Source organism: Argiope bruennichi, chromosome 5 (genome assembly GCF_947563725.1).
Source record: "Argiope bruennichi chromosome 5, qqArgBrue1.1, whole genome shotgun sequence".
NCBI lineage: Eukaryota > Metazoa > Arthropoda > Arachnida > Araneae > Araneidae > Argiope > Argiope bruennichi.
This window is the reverse complement of record NC_079155.1, coordinates 126,333,457-126,358,412: the sequence shown is the minus strand read 5'-3', so window position 1 is coordinate 126,358,412 and position 24,956 is coordinate 126,333,457. Positions and strand designations below refer to the sequence as shown.

The following is a 24,956-nucleotide window of genomic DNA, read 5'->3' as shown; positions in this document are numbered from 1 at the left end:
TAAAAAAAGTAAAATTCAATATTTTGTGACTTGATTTTTAGCAATAAGAAAATGCAATCTAAATAGATCTATCTTTAAAAAAAAACCTTTTATTTTAACACAGAATGAAATTTTATTTCAGGTGTAACAATTAATAGAAAATATTTTAATCATGGATACTATGAAGAATTTTTGAGCTACATTACCAATAGAATCAGCAATTGGCCTTATTAAGTGCCTAATGGAAGCAATTCCAACTAATTTAATATAGAGGATTATAAAATTTTAAAAATACCATAAAAGTCTATAATAAAGTTTATATCTCTCTAATGAACGAGAAAAGCTAAAAGGAGTGAAATTAAAATATATGCTTCAAAAGATCATGTAAATTATTTAGATTTTCCCCTCAAATCTGGAAAAAAAAATTCCCTGTGTTTTCCCTGCATATATATTCAAGATATGAGGAAATGCAAAAATAGCACTTGATGTGCTCATTATAATGCAATATTTGATATTTACATACATTTTTTTTTTATTTATTATCTAAAATTTAAACCAATTAAATTCAGTGGCACAACAGCCCATGTGGACCAATGCCTACAGTGCCTATATCTGCTTTCTTTACCGAGGGCCCTGGGGTGCAAGGCATATGTCCCTGTTAGATGGTCAGCCTAACGCGGAGCCCCCAGTGTTTAGTTCCCAAACATGTTTGGTCCTCAGTTTGTCGACCCACTGAAGGGATGAAACACTGAGTCAACCTTGCCTAGCCTGAGGATTGAACCTCAAACCTGTGCATTGGGAGTACGAACAGACCACCACTGAGCTTCATCTAGAATTTAGAAAGAAAAAAAAATATATATCAAGGGGGGCAATATACTACCTTTCATTCTCTTTAATAGTAAGTCACACAAAATTGTAAACTCAGGTGAAATAAAATGCAAAACATAGTTATCATGATACAAAACATTTAATGATTAATTTAAAAAACATTATAAAACAAAATTATTTTTTTTTATTTATTCATTTTTGGTATTTCCTGTATTTGGGCATCAATTTCTAAAGATTTTTCAGCTATCATTTTCATGGAACTAATTCTTAACAAAGAAGGTACGGAATTTTTATACCATCTAACGCACATTTTTAGCTATTTCACTTTCAGTGAACATATGTGAAAATATTTCCAATATATCATTGAATGCACTTAAGGCAGAATGTGATGCAACATGTTTAGTTATAAATGATTGTTTTTGAAGTAAGATGTTCAAAATAGATTTATTTCCGAACATTAAATTTGTCGATTTCAGACAACATATCAACTTCTCCTTCATTCCTTTAGATAAAAAGACTAATATTAATTCCTTCATCCCTTTAGATAAAAAGATTAATATTAGTTATGACTTTTTTGAACTGACACACAATTTTGTTTCCCTTTTTTGACATGACTAATAAATGCCTTATTATTTTTTTACAAAGTGAGGAGGACACAACAAATGGATTTTGCAGGACTTTTTGAAGCCTTTCAGCAAAATCAGGAATGATTTTTTTCTTATCCGTCCAAATCGTATTAAATACGGAGTTTGAGCAGCTCATTGTTTAAGAAAAATTTTCAAATCTACTCTGCATTTCCGCATTATACAATCGCGAACGGTATTGTTTTGCTACTAAAGCGATGGCTACGATCTTTTATTCTTGCAATCTTCAGAGTTTGGCATTTCTTAGATGGGGGGAAAAAACTAAGAAAATTCCCTGTATTTTCTCGGTTTTTTCGCCGATTTTAAAATTTCCTGCGTTTTTCCAATTTTTCAGGTTCTTTCGGTGATGTGGCAACCCTGATTATTTAACTAACACATGTAAGCTACATTGTAATAGAAAACTATATGTATAATTAGTCTACAAGAATCTGTATGAAACATTTCAATGTGATTGAAGCTGATAAAAAATCAGCCAATAAATTTTAAAAAAATGAAGCTGATAAATAATAAGCCCATAAAAAAAATTGGATAATGCGGAACAGCCAATATCACCACTAAAAAATAGCAAAAACAGAACAAAATATCGTTCGTCTCACCTCCAACTCACTGGAGAGGGAGTAATGTGGTGAAGCTTTATAAGCCAGATAACAGATACAGGACATGAGTAATTACTTTTGTCTTGTCATGTTACTCGGCTACGAACCCAAACATTGCGAGTTCCATGCCTATCGCCAATAGCAACATTCCGGATGTGATCCGGACTATCATTTCGGACGTCTAGTATAGTCAGAGGATAAAATAACCAGTAAGGTTTCTGTGGTGAAAGCTTATAAGCTAGTTAACAGCTACGCTACACAAGCAATTGCTTTGTATTGTGGTCATGTTACTGGGCTGCAAACCCCAAGGTCCCAGGTTCTATCCTCGCTCATACCAACTCGCTACAAATACATAGTAGTTTCATCAAAGTGATTTTTTTTAAATTGGTGATAGGAAAATGTGTGCAAATTCTTTTGCAAACAATGAAAAGATTAGTGATCAATAAATTAAAATAAAATAGAAACAGAAAAATCTACTAGAATGAAATACAATCTTAATACTGTTTGGAATCTAAACTTTTTAAAGGAGATTCACATTTGTTGATTAAAGAACTAATTTGAGTAAGTCATAAAAAATATAAGAACCTAATTAGGGCGCAGTTAAGCATAGATCAAAGTAGCAGGAAAAAGATTAATCAGAAATAAGTTATTTCTATAAAGAATATAGCTATGATACTATTTGTAATAGACAATGTGAAGGGATTAATATTTTTTTAGTAACCCATCTCCCTCCCCCAATTTCAGCAAATTTTTGGAATTAAATGAGATCTTTTAAGAATATCTAAAAATGACTACATATTCAAAACTATAAATGGGTCTCATCATTGCCGCTTTTCATTACAAGAGAAATATATTTCTTACTTTTTATCATTATGCAGAATTAGAATCTGAAAATAGAATACTCCCTAGGATGCAATATGTCAGATAAAAAGTCCAATTGAGTTAAGCATGACACTCCAAACAATGTATATTTTTAAGGTCAATTAAAAAAATAAAAAAGCTATGATTACAGTTGCAAATTCTATGCAAAGTTTTTTATTTGAATAACTATCTAATGCAACCAATTTACATAGTACTACAGGCATATGACAAATCCAACAAATTGTCATCGCAAACAAATAAATTGTTTCAATCAAACAAAACATCACCATCTTAAAAGTATTTACACAACAATGACTTTTTTTCTTCCAGCAAGTTATACCATAAATTTTGCTATCATATAATTAAAAATTATATTCCTCACTCTTATTAAAATATAACTCATATATATTATTATATAAATTAGAAAGCATACCTGATGATATTTTTTTGTAGCCATATAAACTTCTTCATTAATATCTTGTTTAACTTTTTCACTATCTCTTTTTTTAGAGCATTTGCAAAATTTAGTCACAGCCTGTTCCATTTCTAAATATATAAACATATACAAATTAAAACATTTTTATAGATTATCACCAAATACTATGTCAAACCTAAGTATCAGAACATATAAAGAAAAGTCAGAGACATAATAATACTCGTAAATTGAGCAGAAAATAAAAATTATTTAAAAACTAACTACTAAACCAATTACACTTTATTTACTCTTTCTCTTTATTTATATATATATATATATATATATATATATGTATGTATGTATGTATGTATGTATGTATGTATGTATGTATGTATGTATGTTAGCCTAAACAAGATACAAATATGTTTTAGTTGTACAATTTTCAAATTCTTATATCCATCCTTTAATATGTAATTCTTAACCTAAAATTTTTAGAAAAGCAACATTTTTAGTTTAACCATTTGGTCGGTACATGTAAAGATTACCAGGAGTTCCCAAACATAATCGGCCATGAGAAATTTGGATTTTATAACTTGATACAAGCAAATAAAGAGTTCAATAATTTTAAGAGAAAACAACCTAAGAGTCTTTAATAATTCCGTAACTTAATAAATACATATATACCTTAAAATCAATTGCTACTGAAAACAAAATCCCCAAAATTCAGATAAAGCTAAAATAAATTTTTATTGAACAAAATGCACAATGAGCACTCAATAGAACAACAACATGCATAAAAATAACCACATTTAAAAACTATTCTAAGGTGTTTTCTTCTGAAAATATTTTTGTCATGCAGATTTTGCAATCTACATTCACACCATTATATTTTAGGATTCATGACATTAAAATTAATAATTTTCTTTAATGTGTAATCAAATTCCAGGGATTCAATTTTGGACTCTGATGATATAACAATGAAGATTAAAACTAAAAAAGGACCTAAATCTGCAGTTCCTCAGAGCTATAAAAAAAAAAAAAAGGGTTTGTTGCAATGTTTAAAAAAAGTATGACATTGAAATCAATGCAACGCATGACATTTTAAAATATAATAATTCAATAGAAATTGACAAACTTATTAAATGAAATATAATTTTATTCAATGAGCGAGCTCAGACTAAAAAATCATTAAAAAGATATATGATGTGCAAATTAAATGCTTTAGGAATTTAAAAGTGCAAAAGTACAAAACAAGTTTAAGTCAAACAGTAAAAGAAATGGCAGTGATTTTTTTAAAATGACATTAACACTGAAAAAAGTGTGGAATATATGTAATCAGGCTAAATAGTCAAATTTTATCTTAAAAAATTAGCACCTTTTAAGTATTAAAGAAAAATAAGAACCAATATTAAGACCATTTTTTAAGAAACAAACATATTCATTTTTAAAAGAAAAATATAACAGAAAATTAAAATAAACTGATTGCATCTTGATATATTTATATTAATTATAATAATCATATCAAATTAATATAATCATATCAAAAGATTATAATAATAATTTAAATCAAAATACATATGTATATCATAAGAATCAAAGATTTTGAAATTTCTTTTAATTTCTACGTCAATTAAAAAACAAATATAAGACTTTTACTATATCATCTACGATAACAAATTAAAAATTACTCTAGGATATTCAATTAAAAACTGTGTAAAAAGTTATGCTCTGATTATAAAATGCTGAATTAATTCCATAATCACTAGTTAAAGATAAACAATAAGGAATAATTGGTAGATAGAAATAACAAAATTTTAACTGTTGTATATCTGGAGGGTGAAATGTGAAAATTTTGAAATAAGATAAAGACTTTTGATATATTTATTGTTCTTTGGTTTAGGAATTAGAATCTATGACAGGAAAATTATAAACATCCACATAGCATGGCTTATCAGAAGATAAAAATAAACGCCATAAAATAATAAATTTTCTTCTATTAACATACCATTTGATGCAGATGCAAACATTTCCATCATAGTAAATATATCTGCAGTAATAAAGAAAAAAAAAGATATTTTAACATTCTATCAATAGTAAAATGATGAAATGAGCGAAAAAATACACATAAAATAGAAATAATTTCACATTAAAAAAATTAATCAAGTACTAATGTCCTTTCAAATTTTATATATACCTGAGAGATCTGCTTCAATGAAACGATTTAATGGATATAACATCCCATCTCCCAATTGTGCTGCACAAACTTGTTGTATAGAACTAACCTACACATGATAAAAGAAAGTATTAAAATTATGATTCTAATTGGATAAAATAAATATAAGAAAATTATCTAAAGCCGAGTTTCTTAAAGTGCGGAAAACATGTCAAAATTTTAAAGTCTGGTTGCATCAGATTTTTAAATCTTGTAATCAATATAAAAAGATAAAAGTGATTTCAATTTATGATTTACTTTTATTTCAATTCACTGACCAATTTTTGAAAATTTTATTTCATGTTATTTATCACAAATGAATACTTAATTTTAACATCTATTTTCCAACTTTAAAGTCACAATTTAGCTTTTGCTTCCCAATTCTAAAGTCATAACAAAAAATTTCAGATAAATATATTGTCGCAAATTTTTACAAATAATAATAATAATTTATAAAAATAGACATTTTTATTAAAACAAGAACATGTTCAGAAAAAAGTGGGTTTGTCATTGCAAAATTAAAGGAATTATATCAACCCATTGTTATCAATAAAAAGTTCAGATAAAAAAACATTAATTCGATTGCTTTTTAAAAATTTAATAGTCTCCACAAGTTTTTCAAACATCATAATATATATTTCAGCTTTAATATAAAAAATTTAAATCCCCTTATATGAATAATATATAGTTTCCCTAATATGCAGAAGAATTAAATAAAAATGGAAATATTAATGGTAAAAACATTACATTTTATTCGTACTTAAAAAAAAACACAATTATTTTATTGTTTCTGAGTTAGTATTTAAAATTTTTATTTTTTAACATTTATTCAATATTTATCCTCCATAATAAATATACTGAACTAAGAACTACGATTTCACAGCAATATAGATCGAAGTTCAAAAAATTTAGCCATTTCAGTTTTATAGATTGGGACGAAATTTATGAGTAAAATATCTAAAATAACATATTTTCTCAAAAAATTTATTAAATTTCAAACTTATTTAATCTTGGTTTTCATAATAATTGCCTTAAACTGCTGAAAATACAAACCTCATCTAAAGTAGAAGCAAATTCTCGAAGGGTTGTTTTAAGAACACTATCTGGATCTGTATCAAGTGGAAAGGGCTAAAATAAAAATAAAAAATTATAATTAATAAATGGTATTTTTTAGTAAAATATGATTTAATTCTTGATAAAAATAAGAGAAAAAAATAAAAATAGTAAATAATATTGCCATACTTGATTTTCATAAGCTCTTAAATGCTGAGATAGATTTGAGGTGGCATTTGCAAGCTCCTTCTGTAAATAAAATAAGTCAACCAATTAATAAGGGAACTCAGATTAAAATTCTAGACTTGAGAGATGAATTAATAAAAAAAGAAAGAAAGTAATAGCCTAGAGAACAGCCGCATTCAAGCTCTGAAGCTTTCCTTTTTATTTATTTCATTAATGAAAAATCAATCTAATTTTTTAACATTATTATAATAACATTCCTAATCACTTACCTTCTGCAAAATTCATATTATCTGTAACTCTTGTTGTTTTATAATTATAAAAAGTTATTAGAATTATAAATTAGTTGATGATCCCATAATTAAATAACATTTAGATCATGCCCAAAAGAATTTTGTCTCCTTTTTTCTTTTCTATTTTATTCAAAATTACTTTCTAGAAAAGGACTCAAAATTAAATGTTCTATTATTTCAGTATGCCAACATTTACTATTTAAAATTGCATACATAAAATTAAAATCCATTAAAAAAACACCGGATTTGTAAGTTGAAGAGAAAGGGAAGCTCTAAAACTAGCATTAACTTAAGGGCCTCTGAAAAGCATAGATGTAATTATGGATTACATTTTAAGAAAGCTGGTAAGTGACAGTAAAATCACTTCAGCAACATTTTAAAAAATATTTTAAAGTAAAAGTCCAATACAATTTCATATATCTTATAGTCATAAAGCAATATATATAAGCACATTCATATAATTTCAAATTATTTAATTGAATAGCGAAAAGTATTTATTTTGATGATTTAAATATTCAATAGTTTGACTATAAAATCATTGTTTTTTATTTATCACCATTTGAATTGAGTGAGAATATTTGTTAAGTATTTATTATCTACTTCTTCTTATGTGGGAAAAAGTATGGGCTGGTATGAAAGTATAATATGATCAGAAATATATTTAATCTAGACAATGACTTTTCCTACTTTTCAAGTATTGAATTAAATTTGGTACAAGTGTCCAAATAAAAGGTGTAACAAATGAAGAACTGCTCACAGGAAGAATCTAAGGTGTATTTCTTCACAAATTATACATAAAATCTTGGTCATTGAAGTTGTTAGTGGAATTTTCTGATCTAATCTTTTTACATATATTTTTATAGTATGAGCATAAGTAATGTTTCACAATCTGCACAGCATATAGGTTATCCATGCTCAAGGATTATATATATTCTCTTAAAATATCAACCATGCATTTATTCCTAAATGTCAGATTTGATTGAATAACAAAATTTGAAAAAATAACAAAATTTAAATTTTACAGTCATAATTGGATCATTAAAAGATCCAGCATTCCTGCTATATCTGGATTACAACCATTTCAAGATATTATCTTGTAATATTTAAAGCAGCAGAAAATTTCATTACTGTTTATTAAGAATATTTTAATGATTCATTCAAACAAAATTATTAAATATTAATCAACAAAAAATTAAATTTATAATATGAAGTTAATTGTACAGTGCATTATTATATACAGTTAATAGCTAGTCTTCACTAAATAAAACATGTATTTTAAAGCAATTAATATAGCTGAATAAAACAGAGCAGAGCTCTAAGCAAAAGTTATTAAGTTTCAACAACAATACTATTTTATTCATACTCAAGCATTATTTCCATTTTTAAAATTAGTATATATAACTGTTCAGTTCTGTCTGTAATGCTGGGGGGCGGGGGGGGGGGGAGGACGGTCTAAAAATATCACTCCTAATTCTGTTTTACCATCTAGCAACTAAGGCAGGTTGTTGTTTTTAAAATATGATTGAATAAAGCTACGGATAAATAAAAATTAACTATGCAATTTTAAAGTTCACATTTTATTTGCAATTCTTTGTGTTAGATTATAGCAAAGATCAATGAACTGGGGTCTGCTACTTTTTTATTATGCTAATTCATTATATTTTTTCTTCATTGCACAATTGGAAATTATTTTGATTATTTTCTTTCAGGATATTTTTAAATATTACATTTGGCAATACATATTTTACTGTTAGTAGATCATTAATTGTTTTGATTCACTTTTAATGAGTAGTTTCGATTTGAATATTTGTTAAATTTTTTGGGGGTCTTTATTGTTTACTTTAAATATTATTATATATTTACAGTAAACAATAAGTGAGCAAGGTATTTACAGTAAGTTATTAAGCACTCTGCCAAGAAGTATAAGATTTTCTATTACAACTTTTATTAGTTAATCTGTGACAATCAGATCTAAAACAATCTTAAAAGGATAATTTTATAAGGTGCTGTCCATTCAGGTATATCTTCTAGTTTTTTTTAAGATAAAGCTATGATGCAAAAATATAAAATTATATTTATCCTTAAAAATATTAATGCATAAAATGTAAATGTTTATTTTACCTGAGCATTTAAAACTTTTTCACAATGAGATCTTAACACTATGATGTAATCTTTAAGCAGTCCAGCATCTTGTTCAAAAAGTGCAACCATTGAACGTGTCTGGAAACAGAATCAATAGAATGCATGATTGTACTAAATATTTTAGTATTAAATTAATGAAATGTATAAGATTAAATCATTTTTAGATAAGAATTAGCATTAATAATTATAGTTGTTAAACCAATTTACGAACATGATCCATTCTATTTTTTATATTCTAAAACAATGGTCTTCAAACTTCTTAACTCATGGTACCTTTGAAACAATGACCTTTTGTCAAAACCCTGCACCCTTCTTCAAAAGTATATGCAAGTCAGACATTTACAGTTACATTATATAGGTGCTATTAGTAATGAAAATAAAGAAAAGAAATACAGCTTAATTTCAAATCTGCAGAATTATCTTATTTATCTACTTAATAATAGCATAATTTGTGTTAATAGGTTGCCAAATTTTATATCATTTCATCCACTAATTGGGACGTGTTTGTAATTTTTTAACAAAACAACTGAAATCTAGCTCAATAAATGTTATCTGTAAGCTCAGTTAATATTAAGCATTAAGCTTGTTCTGATTTCTTTTTGCCCCATATATGGGAAACAAATTTTCATTTCAATTCTTCATTTTTTAATAGATGCAGCATTTTTGATAAAGAGGGGAATCTGTTTTTAAAACTGGCGTGATCCCATGGATTCTATAGAACTCAGTTTCAAGATTTTTATCTTAGAACTGCAAGTCATCAGTGTGTTATTATCTATTTGTTATTTATATTTTTTTATGAATATATACAAATTTAAAAGAACTAAATAATATGAATTAAAAAACTTATATTCAGTGACTAATAACGGTTAGGTATAAAAATTATCTCAATATTTTCAAGATATTATCTGAATCACTATCTGATATGTAAATTATTTTTGGCTTGCATCCAATAATATTAAGGTTACAAAATGTAATCTAATAATAAGAATTATAAAAGCACAGAAATAATTCATTCTATTATGATTCATTTCACAGTGAATGGAAAAAAAAGAAATATTCTTTGATTAATACCAGATATGCACTAGAAGACATAAGCTAATTTGAAAGTTTCAATTCAACTCTGAACTGCAATAGCAGTTGCTTAGATATACATTTCTATCAAATGTATAGACATAAAATACATTATACAGTAGATAAAAAATTTTATTTGTAAGATGTTTCTCACCCTTCAAAAGTAGAAAAATATAGCTTAGTTATAATTTTAATTAAATTAATAAAAATTTTAACAGTTTAAAATTATTTAATCTTTAGTTCTATTTTTTTCCTTTCTTTGACCTAAGAAATAAAAATTTAATGCATATATGCTGAGATTCCACTCAAGTAATAATAGATTTAAAAATTCCTTAATCTTCTAATCAAATTTAAAATTCCTTAATATATAGTAAATTTAACATATCTTTTTACCTGAGGGTTATCTTCCAAAGCATCTTCAAGATGTATTTTTTCCAATCCAGGCATTTTTAAAAATCCTTTTTAAATGATGAAATAAAAATAAAACTTTCAATTCACTTATTATAAAGTGAAATACAATGAAGTCATCTGAAAATTTATAATGAAATATGTTAAACTTTTTTGAATTTCAGTTTAAAAAATATACATTCAGTGGATAACATAATAAGTAAGACTTAAATAATTACTGGCTGATCTTAAAAATGATTTTAAAAAAATAGATGCATGATAATAAAAATGATTTAAAGATGCTAGTATTAAATGCTAAATATGGGCACTACATTTAAAGAAATTATTTTTGAAAATATATAATACAATAAAAGATGAACAAATATTGTATGGGCTTACAGGGCATTTCAAAAAATATTAATAAAAAAAATCTCATTCAACTCCATTTAGATGCACGCGCAAACACAAAAATTCATCAAATTAATTCCGAATTTTTAAATGGTAAAATATAAAAGAAAAACAATAAAAATTCCTGCATTATAACTAAAGTTGAATCAATAAATATGTAAAATAATAAAAACGAAACTTCCTATTAAAAATGCACGTAAAACGCGCTGCGTTTCTAAAGAATCATTCACAGGAAGATGTAATTGTATAATTATAATTACTTCCAATAAAACGTTAAATAGTAGAATATTTGTTTAATTAATTAAAAATTAAAAGGAATTTGAAACTGTAACAAAAGTTGAATGAATTTTGAACTATTACATTATTGCATCCAAGGATAAAGCAAAGTAAAAATCTAAAACATATAAACAGGCATATAATTTCTAATATTCAGTAAAAAACAATTTTTTTAATTACCAAAATTATTTTTAAAAATTCAGATTAATAACAATCATTGCTATCTGTCATTCCAAACATTGCAGACACACCGATCATTATTATGATGCCAACTTTGAAAACAAAATTCAATTTAATGAATAAACTGTGAATATTCAAATAAAAGGCTGGCACAAATTTCAAGTGAAATATTCTTAAGTTCCTAAATTCGTTTTACTGGCATATATTTCGAAGTTTAGCTTTCCATAATAAAGAAAACTTTTATTTAATTTCATTTTTATCGCTTTGAATATAAACATCAAGAATATGAACAAGTTAATCGATAACGAATTTAATCATTATTAAAATAAACGTTACCGAAAATATTTCCTTTCCATTTTATCAAGATTTTATCCAAAAAGAAAATATATCTTTTTGAAATTTTTTTGTCAGATGCATTTATTACATGATAAAAGTATTTTTTTCTTTTAATAAATAGATCAATAAAATTAAAATAAAAATTGTGGAAATAAGGGAGAAAAATATATTACGTAATGTTATACAGTATTAACAAATCTTTTTATATAAAAGCTTGTGACTTTTATATAAGTCATCAATGGTTGCTTATCTATCATCAGCTTTCCTTTTCAAGAAAACCTCAAAAACATTATTAAAATTTGCAATTTCATTGTAAAGAAAACTTGCCAGTTCCTAACTTCAATATCTGCAGCGAAGTTAGAGAGATGATGGCCTGGTGGTAAGGTCTCGGCCTCGAAATTCGGAGGGTTTCCGGTTCGTGACCCGATTTCACCGAGGAGCCGTCGTGTAAGCAGGTCTGGTACATGTTAAAACCGTGCGGGCCAAACGTCTGTAGCGAATTGTGATGAGCGAAGATAGAACCTGGGACCTTGTGGTTCGCAGCCCAGTAACATGACCACGATACAAAAGCAACTGCTCTTGCAGCGTAGCCGCTAACTGGCTTATAAGCTATTCACTACAGACTCTCCCTCTAGTGAGTCGGAGGTCTGTGGTGAATAGCATATAAGCCTGTTAACAACTACGCTGCACATCCAATTGCTTTTGCATAATGGTTTAGTTACTGGACTGCGAACTACAAGGTCCCAGGTTCTATCCTTGCTCATTCAAATTCGCAACATATGCTATTCACCACACGTCCTCCCGCTGTTGTGGTGTGGAGAAGGGGTGCCGGCTCAGCTGTCGTCCTCGTCATCTGAGCGCGGTTCAAAATTACGAGGTACGTCCCAAAATAGCCCAAGTGTTGCTTTAAAACGGGACGTTAATATAACTAAACTGCACCGAAATCCTCAATTTTTATTTTATATGAGAATTTAAAACAGATGCTTCATCAACGATTGCTTGCTTCACGCTGCTCTGCTTTTCATTATGGATCGCAATATAAAATTTCGACAGAATCTTTCAATTCAACAACTGGATTGATTTCGCCAATTTTCTCGCATTTTTCTCCCCAAGTTTCTAGAGAAATATTGTATAGAAAAATAAAAATAAACTAGCAGTCTTCGTCAACCATCTGTTCATCCGTCATGATATATTTAAAATAATAGGCAGAGCTAAAGACCAGCCAACTCTGCAAAAGCACAGAAGTGATTTCGCCAGTTTTTTATTTCATATAAAAGTTAATAACACTTGGGTACTTTATCTTTGGTTCCCAGCTTTTGATCATCTTCCATTTTCGAGATGTTTAAAAAAACTTTCACTGTTCAAACTCAAGCTGTGAAGAAAATATTTTTAGTACCGATTTTGCAATTTTTACTTCATTTATGTGAAAACTCATGACATCATCAAACATCTCCTCCTATTTTAAGTTTGCCTTTTCCTCCTCCATTTTTTTTGGGGGGGGGGATCTATTATTATTTTAACTTTAATGCCTACTTTGCGTTCGACAGACATTTGAACGTCTGGTACACAGAATGGCCATGTGTGAATTCAGTCCCATCAAATCGCAAGACGCAAAATTCTGAAGAAAACATAACTGTTCTTTAAAAAAAAAAAAAAAAAAAAAAAAAAAACGTGGCTGTCGCTAGATGGAGATGTTAACTCAATTTTTATTTTGACCACTCTTTCAAATTCGGTTGAATTTATTAGTTTGCAATTTCCGAGGCACAAAAATTCTTGTAGTGAAAAATGCCAAACAAATTGTTAGTATAACATTTAATAACTGCATCGTATATGACAATGAATAATTAATCGAATACGTTCTCTACAGTGACATGAGTTTATGAAATAAAAAAATATAAATTTCATAGAATTTCCAAATTTTTTCATACATCGAATGCCGAATTTATTACTTTCATTTTTAAAAATGTAGCATTCTGATATTGTTATCTTCATTTACGTTTAAGCATGTTTTTACACTCTAAGAAATGGATTTAAGTCCAATAATTTTTATGATTATTATTATTATTAAGCATAACAAGTTAGGTTTTAATTAATATTCTATTCTCATTTCATATATTTTCAATGATTATGATGTTAATCGGTGAATTATTTTCTTACATTTAATTCAGTGAAAAAAAAATCAGAATTCTTGAAATATAATATTTATTTATTTATTTTATTTATTATTTATTTTTTGAGATACTTCTATTCTAAAGTTTTTGTGAATGTTTATCCTAGTTAAATCTTCAATTCAATATTTAAATAAGAAAAATTCATAATTAATATTTAATTTAAATTTTATATTATGGACTAAAAATTCTAATTTGACAAAAAAAATAATTATTGTTTTAACTATATGATCTTCATCATTAAAATCAAAATCAAAGAGCTATCTTTTGTGTTTTATTAAACATATTTTCTAAATTTTAGCTTACCAAATTTCTCTCTTTATTTAAAATTAAATTTCTGTCATTGAATTGATACCTTTCGATTTGTAGAATTCCTTAAAAAAAATGCGCCTTAGGATTAGATTATTATTATTTTTTTTTTCAGAATGGACTTTTAACTTTTATTTGTAAATCATTCTTGGAACGTTATTAAACAATTACCATTTCCAATATTTAAAAATTTTAGTAAAAAATATTTTTAAAAAACCAAGTGTATGCGCAACAAAACATTATAAACATGTACTTTTATTATAAATGATATAAATTGTTGGTATTATTGGCTAATATACAGGGTGGTTATAATTAAACTTCTCCTATAAACAGCATCCTACAACTCAATCGGATGAATGGATTACAACAAAATCTGGTATATAGACAATACACAAGATGCGCTCACGGAATATTGAAAAAAAAAAAGTTTCAAAATTTTTACCAGAGGGAGCCTTATCCGGAAAAACAATAAATTTAACACTATAAACGACCAAAACGGAATGCAGAAACAATATTAACATTTACTGACTAGTTTCTGATTACTTTGTCATCGAACCACATTAAGTAAAGGTAAGGAAAAAAATAATAATCCGTTGTTTGAGGGGGGGGGGGGAAGTCCAGTTCAGTTTGCAGAAACAAGAACAGATTAGGACGAAATTGCACAAGAGGAGCAGTTGTTAATCGTGTCTAGGACGATTTAAGGAAAGGTGCTCCATATGACCACCCTCATTCACCTGCAAAATTTCAAGTCGATAGAACAGTGCGTTCAACAGCAGATCGTAACTGATTAGTTGTAATGCTTCGTCTATGAAGCGTTATGGAGTACTTTAAGCCATTCAACATCGCAATACCTGCTCGATACTCCAGACTTTTTAAGTGGCCCCATACCCAGAAATCGCAAGGACATAAAACATGACATTGTTTTCCCTTGAATTCACAACGTTTCCTGGTTTTACATTTTATTACTCCTAATTCTTATTCTGGATTGTTAATATTGTTTCTGTATTCCGTTTTCGTCGTTTATTATGTTAAATTTAATGCTTTTCCGCAAAAGGCGCACTCTAATGGACATTTTCGTCCCTTTTTTTTTTTTTTTTGAAATTTTATGAGTTTTCTAGTGTATAGTCTTTATACTAAATTTCTTTGCAATCCGTTCACCCGTTTGCGTTGTAGGATGCTGCTTATAGGAGAAGTTTAGCTATAACTTCTCTGTATATAAACTATTAGCTGAGTAGCATTGCTGCCTCAGAAAAAAATAATTTCGGAAATTTTGTTTGAAATTTGAGTTCTTGTTTAATGAGGAATGACAGAAAGGATAATATTTATTTTCTTGTCGACAATGAATACATTCAGTGAAATTGAATGACATATAAAGAAGAAGTATAAATAATATTTATTCTCTCTATATATTTTTTACTTTATTATTAAAGTATACTTTGGGGTAAATAATATTTTTTTTTCCGTCTTCAGCGAAAACAAATAAATTTCGCCGCTTTCCCACTCTTGAGCATTCAACATAATACTGGTCATGCGAAAAATATGGATTTTCTAGTTTCAAAACGATAAGTTGACAAAGTTTTATCGCAATCGGATGAATGGTAAGGCAAAATGTAAAATACGAACAAACAAAACTTCATTTTTATATATTAGATATAGTAATTGTAATATGCCTATAACTTCCGCGCAAGTGCAAGCAATAAGTTGGCAAAGTTTTATCGCAATCGGATGAATGGTAAGGCAAAGCATAAAATAAGAATAAACAAAAATTCATTTTTATATATTAGATATAATAATTGTAATATGCCTACAACTTTGTGGATCAAATTCTATAGGACTTGAGCATCAAATTTTTGCATAAGATTTTTTAGACCGGGTAAGTTTTTACTATTTTCGAAAGGTATGTTTTTACTAGGTTTCGGTAGGTTTTTATTATATTGCGATAAATTTATCTCTAATATTTTTCTATACTATAGAAAAAACGACCTTCATTCTTCAGTTACGAAGTGCTATAATAAGTTATCTTTTCTAAAAAAAAAAAAAAAAAAAAAAAAAAAAAAAGATTGTACCCAGTAAACACTTGAGCTTTAAATACTCAGATGAATGTCAGCATTTCGTCAGTTGCGTCACATTCAACCATGGTGAAATCAACAATTTTTATACCCATTAGAATTATTACTGGCATAAAGTCCCCCCCCCCGCTATTGAGGAGGGAATGAGAATCACTTCTAAATAGATGCAATCATAGTCTTAATGATGCATCAGCAGTAAGAAAGGAATTACAATGTTATACAAATACATTTTTACATACAAGAATTATGGAAATTGAAAACAATTTCAAATACCTTTTCTCAACTGTTTAAGAAAATGAAGATAAAAGCTAAAAAGCAAATAACACAGTTATCACTTCTTTTTAATTTATTAAGATTTATATTCTTTATCACTGTCATAAATTCGCGCAATTACTAAAATTCATAATATAAGGTGGAATGCTGGGAAAAATTTTCGGTTTGAGCGAATATAATCAGAGAAACATTGGATTTTCTTCCATTTTTCCGAAAGTAAGTTAGTTTGCTAAGAAGGAATAGGGCAAAAAAGAATATAAGTATGGTAAGATTAGATAATTAGATTTGAACTCGAATGAAAAATCCCGAAAAAAAATATTTAGTTAACAAAATATTTAGCAACAATTAGTTACAAACTAAAAAAAGCAAATTGTTCCTGGGAATTCACTTCATGTTTAAGTGATTTTGTCTAAAGAGAGCTTAAAGCTCAAATTTTCACTTTTTATAAATTACTGTCATATAAAATCCTAAGTTTCCAGGATTTCTCCGTTACAAAAGCGAATATATTTTCATTTAATCAATAATACATCAATATTCAAAATTAAATTAATGGAAACGACATCTGGAAAACTTGAGTGTAAAGAACATTTTTTTCATAAAATTTATTTTATATATTAATTTTCATCATTCTCCAAAACGGATTAGTTGATAATTAATTAATCAAAACATTACAATATTGTATTATCAACAAAATACGCAAATTTACTTTTAATGCTAATTTTGTCAATTTGATATGATTAATTCACTGATAATAATTTTATTAATTTGAATAGTTAATTTAATGATATTGTTATTTTCGTATTATGTGGTCGATTCTTGTCATAAAACAAAGGAACAAGCATACTGCTTACAAAATTATTGAATATTTTAAAATAAATATGAAAGACAAAAAAAATTTTTTAAAACTAAACAAGAATATCTACGATACATCTTGTCATTTTTTTTGCTCTATTACCTTCCAAAATTGATTAGCTAATAATTAAGTTATGAAAACATTACAATATTGTCTTGTCAATCAAATACATCGTAAGTAATAATGAAGTAATGTACGAATAATAATTTTAAAACTCTTTTACATTAGGGAGCGAGGGAAAAATCGTCTACAAAATTCGATTCTGACAAGCAATGTTAAATAAAACAGCATGAAATATTTTATTTCTTTTGTACAATTATACATATAGATATGATTTTCTGATTTTTTATATCCTTCATGCACGTTCTTCTTCCATTCTTTAGTATGGAGGCATCATCTCGGGAGGTGGTGGAGGGAAGAAGTGGTGGTGGTGCTCTTCTTTCAGTCTGAAAATAAATATAGCATTTTAAAACCATAAATGTGAATCAAAGGAAATAAGAAAGACAAATAAATATAAGACATTGAAGGAAAAATAAAGAAGGACAAAAAAAAAATTACGATTTGAATGCACAAATTATTCATACATCTTTTCGTCATTATTTGATTTCCACCTACAATTTTTTATGTGTTTTTTTCTTACAGTCACATATAGTTGCTAGTACTATATGTCTCATTCCTTTGTTGCCATGTATGCAAAGCTTTGTTTATAGTCTTTGCTTTTTTTTTACTTCTTCCTATGAAATATGTACAGAAAATTAATTGCTTTCATCAAAAAAATCTATCCCGAAATTTTGATTGTTTTACCAGAGAAAACACGTTACCAATGTTACTTACGATATTTTGCCACCTTCTAAACATTAACGAATGGGACTTTGGAATTCGAAAAATTAAATTTTTGGAGAAAAGTAACTTGTATCATTTTGTGAGCAAAACATAAAATCAACTTAATGAATCAAAATCATTAAAAGAAAACTCACGGCAATAACAAAGGAATGGGGAGAACAATTAGCTTCTTTCCTTGCAATAATTTGGAAACGAGCAGTGCTTTGATGAGCTTCTTCTTCATCAAGCCCTCGACCTCATTGAAGACGGTCACGCTCAGAAGTAAGGCAGAAAAAAGGAGAATGGTCATCATCGTGGACTGCTTCATTTTGCTGCAAGAAGACACGCATAACAATTATTAAATTCTTGAAAATATAGGAGTACAGAGTTCATTTGGATTATTCGATTCTAGAGAACACCTTATTATTGACTGGCTCATAAAAAATCAATAGTACAATACAAATTTTATGAAGAACTGCTTGCTTAGTTATTTACTTTTAGAAGTATTCTATTACATTTTAATTGCATTGATGTAAATTTTAATCTCACGTATTGAAAATCATTATATGTGATGCAGGATTATTGGTGAAAAATTAACTTAACATACGTTGCTTAAATGCCCAATAATGATCATTTTACTCGATAATGATAATGTAGGAAATACGCAAAGATTTTTTCACTGGGACGGTATGCAATGTTTCACAAGAGAATGTCTGTTTGTCTCTGAGAAGTCACAAGGACTAGAAATGAATAGTAAATAAAAAGAAGAGACGATAATATCTTCCATATAGAAATATACAAGCCGACCACAACAGAGTAAAAAATACCTCTTTTTGTGCCATATGTATTATTACAAAGATAAGAATTGTAGTCAATATCTGCTTATAATCAAATTAGTTAATTATTGTTGTTAATTATTAGATAGTTTTTTTCATTAATGCAGGACAAATACTGCTGCTTTCTATTTTCCATCAAGTTTTCATATCAAAAACAAGCAAATGAAATCATATTGCTACTAAAATTTCAGCTTATCTGCTCTAAACTTATAAGAAACTTATAAATATTGAAGGGTGGATTAGAGAAATTAAGATAATTAAAGGCAATGTAAAACTGAAAGTAATTTTAAGTTTCTGCAGCTTTTGTGTTTTGAAACTATTTTTGTAATTAATAATATAATTTTAGCTTTGTAATTTATGTTTTCAAATTATACCTTTTCTATTGTTAACCTTTTAATGCATGTCAACTTTATGGGAAAACCTTTAAAACAATTAAAATGTTCAAGGTATTTGCGTTAATTTTAGATAGCATGAATACTTCTTAGTGTTGTTTAGTGCAATTCTTATTTTTAAAAGGAACTTATAATTGATTTAGTTTGTGGATTTGGAAAATATAAAATTGTAGTTAAAAATATTTATATTTAAAAATATTCCCTCAAAAATATTTTTAATTAAAAAAATTATATTAATAATTTAATTTTTTATTAAAAAATGTCAATTTTATTTTTTTATTAAATATTTTTATTTATTTCTCCAAAAATAACAGTAATAACTAGAACTGTTATTTTGTGAACAGTCCGAATTTGATTTTGAGAAATTATTCACTTCTTATCCAATAATATTTAACTTATTTCACTTTGTGCCCAATAGCATCAATTAATCAGCATAAATTTTCTTTTTTCATCGTTCAATTGTTAAGTTTAATAGTTTTCTCCATTTCATTCAGCTATTATCTCATTATAAAATTTAAATAATGTGGAATTTATTTCTGGTATCTGTACGATACATTTAGTTTGATTATATTACTTATTTTTCAATTTTTTTTTAAAAAAAAACATCCCTTTTTCAATATTACAATTTTTATTCTCAGACACCATTCAAATAATTAATTAATGAAAATATTTAATTATTACAATAAAAGATATTAAATATTTAATTACCCTGATATAAATATGAAATTAATTGCTATCTACTATTTTGAAGCAAAATCAGAAAAATTTTGCTTGCTGCCTCTTAGGTGCCCTCCGTGAAAGAATTTCTACCGCCACCTCTGGAGGGGGAGAAAAATGTAAGGGTGAGCTTTCTGTTGCTTCAGGATGCTAAATTAATTAATATAAATAATTGTAAATAAGCATTGAAGATAATTATCTCACTTCCGTACTTCATTATTATGGATGACAAAGAGCATTTTAAGCGAATGCCCACTCTCCTGAATCTATTGCTCTGTATCATGTAAAAAGTTAATCAGCCACATAAACTTTTTTATTTACTGGTAGGAAAGTTTAAAAAATTGTCTAAAAAATGCAAATTTTCAATTCGTTTCTTATGCATTTACGCATATATATATATATATATATATATATATATATATATATATATATATATATATATATTTCTTTTTCTGCTGTAGTGGTTTATAGATTAATATTTCTCTACAGTGAAATCATAATTTTTGCTCGGAGAACAAATATGACTTAAATGCTTCCTAACACCTTTTGATCAGTTTTCAGATACAATTTTTCAACAAAAAGCCTTATTCCTAAATAGTTTATTTAAAATCTTATTAATTAAAATTCTATCTAGATAAGTAAACATATTTCATGGAAAAATTGTAATTCGAAATTAAAACGTCTATGCTAACTTCAATTAGAAAATATTTCGTTTTGCAATTTGACGGTGATTAATTTGGGGCAGATTTTAACATTCGGAATCTTATTCAGATGATACTCCACTTCTCAAATTTTCACATAAAAATAACCAAAGGATGATTTAAATTTTAAACAAATTCTCATACACGATGGTTGTTGGACCTTGTCCCGTTGAGTCCGTTACAGTCTTCGAAATTGTTTGATTTGGAAGGAATTTTAAAAAATGATTCAAGTCGTAAAATTTTATGTTGAAGGAATACAAAAACAGTTAAAACTAAATTAACACTATAATTAGTTTTTAAACACACAGATTAACACTAAAATTAGTTTTCTTTAATAATTATTAATGATTGATATGCTCTAACTTATGAAAAAAGGGAGAGAAATCAGATCTCAATTGACAGTACTAAGTTTTAAATGAAGCACATAATTTTCCAAGTAAATTTTTAATTATATAATAATTAATTAATAAAGTTATTCTTATACTACTTTTTATGTTTGAAACGGAAAGTTTTGCAAAGAAATTTTAGTTAATATTTTGAAAATTAATTAATTTTTATTAAAAATTGGACGTAGTTGAAGAAATAATTTAAGAACATTTTGGATTAAAAATAAGTATTTAAATTCAGATTCTGAGATAAAAGTGCTTTCACAAATGGTTATAAAAATTCTAGCGTTAATTTCTCAAAATTAAATTTCGAATGATTAATAATTTATTGTGCAGGAGATTGAAAAGGTGCAGTTTTCACAAGGAAATTTTCATTTCGAAACGTAATAGCTGATTCCGATTTCTTCCATTACTTCATCCAATCATGTTAAAAATAAATTTTTAATGATTTTTTTCCTGCACTTATTTATGTCGATTTGCGCAGTTTCTGATAAAAAAAAAAATTAAAATAAATAGAGTTGGGTATAGAAAATACAAATTGCGAAATTGTAATTTTTAAGAATTAATTATTCTCAAAAGAACCCGTCAAGTCTCTCAAAAAGTTCCATTCTTTTATTTTATACAAACACTGAAAATATCTTACCTTCTGAAAATCTTTAGGATCCACCTATGTATCTTTACACTCACTTAATTACAATCCTTACTCGTTAACGAAGCGATGTATACACACACACACATATATATACCCTGACAAATCACCGATTTGTGCTATAAATTCCTCATTAAATGCGCGGTAATTACCATGAGCTTCTAATTTGAAGAAATATTTTAATGTGGTGTTCTTTTTCCTGTATTAAGGCACCATTCCCGCTGTCATGCTCTTCTAGAAAAGGAAAATTTGCACCTTCTCAGATACACATTCGAGAACACCGGGGGGTGGATGTTTGGTTAACGAGTGGGTTTGGATGGAAAGTAGGTTGGCGAAGCGGACCTATTAATGCAACTGGGTCTTTGAAATTTTAGGAATTCTGAAGCAGCAAGACTTATTGGGGAGTTACGCTTCGGCCTAATTTATCTTGAGAATTATTACATTGAAATGTTGAATTATACTTGACCTTTGTTCTCAGAAAGAGAAAGTAAAAAAGAATGTTTTTCTTCCATGATATTTTCTGGAATTAAATATCCGGTTAACACGATGTTTTCCATCTCCATATGTTTAAAATATGTCAGCTGATTTCCAAGGCGAAATTTTCAGAATGGGTTATTACTTAAAAATTTCAACAATAATCACATTTCTTCTCATACTATTTGCAAACTGGTTGGCAGCACATTGCTTTAGACCAGAAATGTTTTTAAGAGAAAGTTTCTACATTGAATTTCTTTCTTTTATTAAATTTCACTTATTTCACAGGATTTCATTTTAAAATGTAAGTTTGCAGTCGACTTTTCATTCACTTTCTACTTGCCTATAGTTTTGAAATTTTGCACACTTGTGTGATCGCCTTGACAATACTTTTTTCGGAACAACTAATAATAATTTAGAATAATTTAATAAAATTTTCACATTACGGGAGATGGAATAGAGAGATAATTAATTTAGGACATATTATAATACTTATAATATTGAATCCTAAATTAAAGATTACAAACAGAAACTAATTAAAATATAAAAAAATCGTATTCTATTAATAAAAATATGTCTTAAAAAGTTTTTTTTTTTTTTTATTTACAGTAAAACTCCACATTGATTATAGTGATTTTTTTCTTTTTGCTTGTAGTGATATCTGTCTATATAGATATCTATATAAACAGATCGGATTTCTTCATTTTTTATCTTCCGAGTATATCCATATTTGATTAATCTTGATCCATTATGCATTTTTCTTTTAAATTATTTATATTGTATCTCAGTTTTGCATAGTTTTCCCTCTTACTTGCTTTGGAATATTATAGTATTTGGGATGAAAGCAATATCTTTTCACTTAATTGTTAGATACTGTTTGCATAAAATGCGGTTCCTTTTGAGGTCTACATTGTTTTCATGACTTGATGAACATTAAAACGTTGATCACCTTAATTCACTTTTTACTTTTTTTTATCTCTATTATTGATTTATGATACATATTAAATTGCTTTAATTCTTTTATTATGGCATTATTATTATTATTGCTAATCAACAAAAATGCAACTAAAAAACTATTAGATTGGGTAGGTTGTAAAACAAAACAAATCGGGAAATTTATCTAGATTTGTGTTTAATTCATGTAATTCAATTTTCTGAATAGGTATTAGCATGTAATCTCAAAAATTCACCTTTGATGGATCTAACAAATGCTCATTTGATAAGAGAAACTCCCTTCCTAACTGACCCACATGAAAAAGAAGAAATGGAAAAACGATTTTCATGAAAGAAAAGGGTCGAATTCTTCATTTATAAAATTTAGGTACTAAAGGCTCTTGGTACAAAAGTAGTCTATCTTTAGCTCGCTTTAGTTGCAATTATAATATAGATTTATTTTCATGTTGATTGGCTAAATAATATTTTTATATTTTAAAATCATTTCATTATAATTCCTATTAGTGACAATAACTACAAAACTTATCGTGTATTTCACTTAACAAAATAATAGTAAACAGAAAATGATTTTTAATATTGTTTTCACTGTTGCACCTTGTTTCAAGGCAACTTGTAACACCGATAACTTATGAAAAAAAACCCCTTCTGGTTCTAAAATCAACAAAACTGTTGAATATTTTTTTATCATATACTGAATGAATAGTTAAGCAATTTAAAAAAGTAGTTATTATCAAGGTATCACAAGCACATTTAAAAATATAAACACTTTTACAAAAATTATTATAGCTAGCATCAGAATCCCCTACTAATTATATAAAATAGGACCAACCAAAGTGTTCTAAAAATAACACATCACGCATATATAGAAAATTATTACTGATTCTGAATTTCTTGTATGGGGAATAGATTTTTTTTTCGTTTAAAAAGTTATCGTTTTGATGATTAATGTTTTTGTTTCGATTACAGCGATGCTCGTTTGTTCGAATTACATTTCTGAGAGAATAAAAATTTAATTCCAACTGAAGTGGGGCCCAATTGTTGGATGCCAGAAATTAAGTTGATGTATTTTTTAACTTTTTCTTCTGAACTGATTATTCGCAAATTAGTATGAGGGTAAATAAATAAACCAAAATGCCGATTTCTGTGTCAATTATATAACTCCTATCCTCCCTGGAAAAGTGAGAATTTTGTAATTTGCAATCGTCAAACCATATTGTAGATACATTTTCTAAAAACATCTGGAAAGTCAGAAAGAAAAGTTTGTATTTTTTTGAAGCATTACATTTACAAACAATGCCAATCATCAGCATTTCAAAATATTCTTCGTTCTGAAATACGTCATTCTTTCGGGCGATGTTCTTTAATGTCACAAGAATTCACAAGGATGTAAATTGATATGAATTTAAAATAAATAAAAAAATTTAATATTAAACATATCTGTTACAAAATGATTCACATTAAAAAATGTTATAGGTTATCGGAACAGTTT

At 27.2% G+C, this 24,956-nt stretch overlaps 1 protein-coding gene across 1 annotated transcript in view; it reads right to left on the bottom strand.

The window, feature by feature from the left end:
- LOC129968863 (DCC-interacting protein 13-alpha-like) overlaps nt 1–11,605 on the bottom strand; it is a 36,722-nt gene extending 25,117 nt beyond the window's left edge. The window contains exons 1-8 of the mRNA XM_056083172.1: nt 11,529–11,605; nt 10,671–10,805; nt 9,186–9,284; nt 6,778–6,837; nt 6,589–6,663; nt 5,518–5,605; nt 5,329–5,370; nt 3,342–3,454 (exon numbers count right to left, since the gene is read on the bottom strand). Coding sequence (XP_055939147.1) covers nt 3,342–3,454; nt 5,329–5,370; nt 5,518–5,605; nt 6,589–6,663; nt 6,778–6,837; nt 9,186–9,284; nt 10,671–10,724 — 531 coding nt within the window. The 5' untranslated portion in view covers nt 10,725–10,805; nt 11,529–11,605. The remainder of the gene's footprint in view (nt 1–3,341; nt 3,455–5,328; nt 5,371–5,517; nt 5,606–6,588; nt 6,664–6,777; nt 6,838–9,185; nt 9,285–10,670; nt 10,806–11,528) is intronic.
- Nucleotides 11,606–24,956: the final 13,351 nt, after the last annotated feature.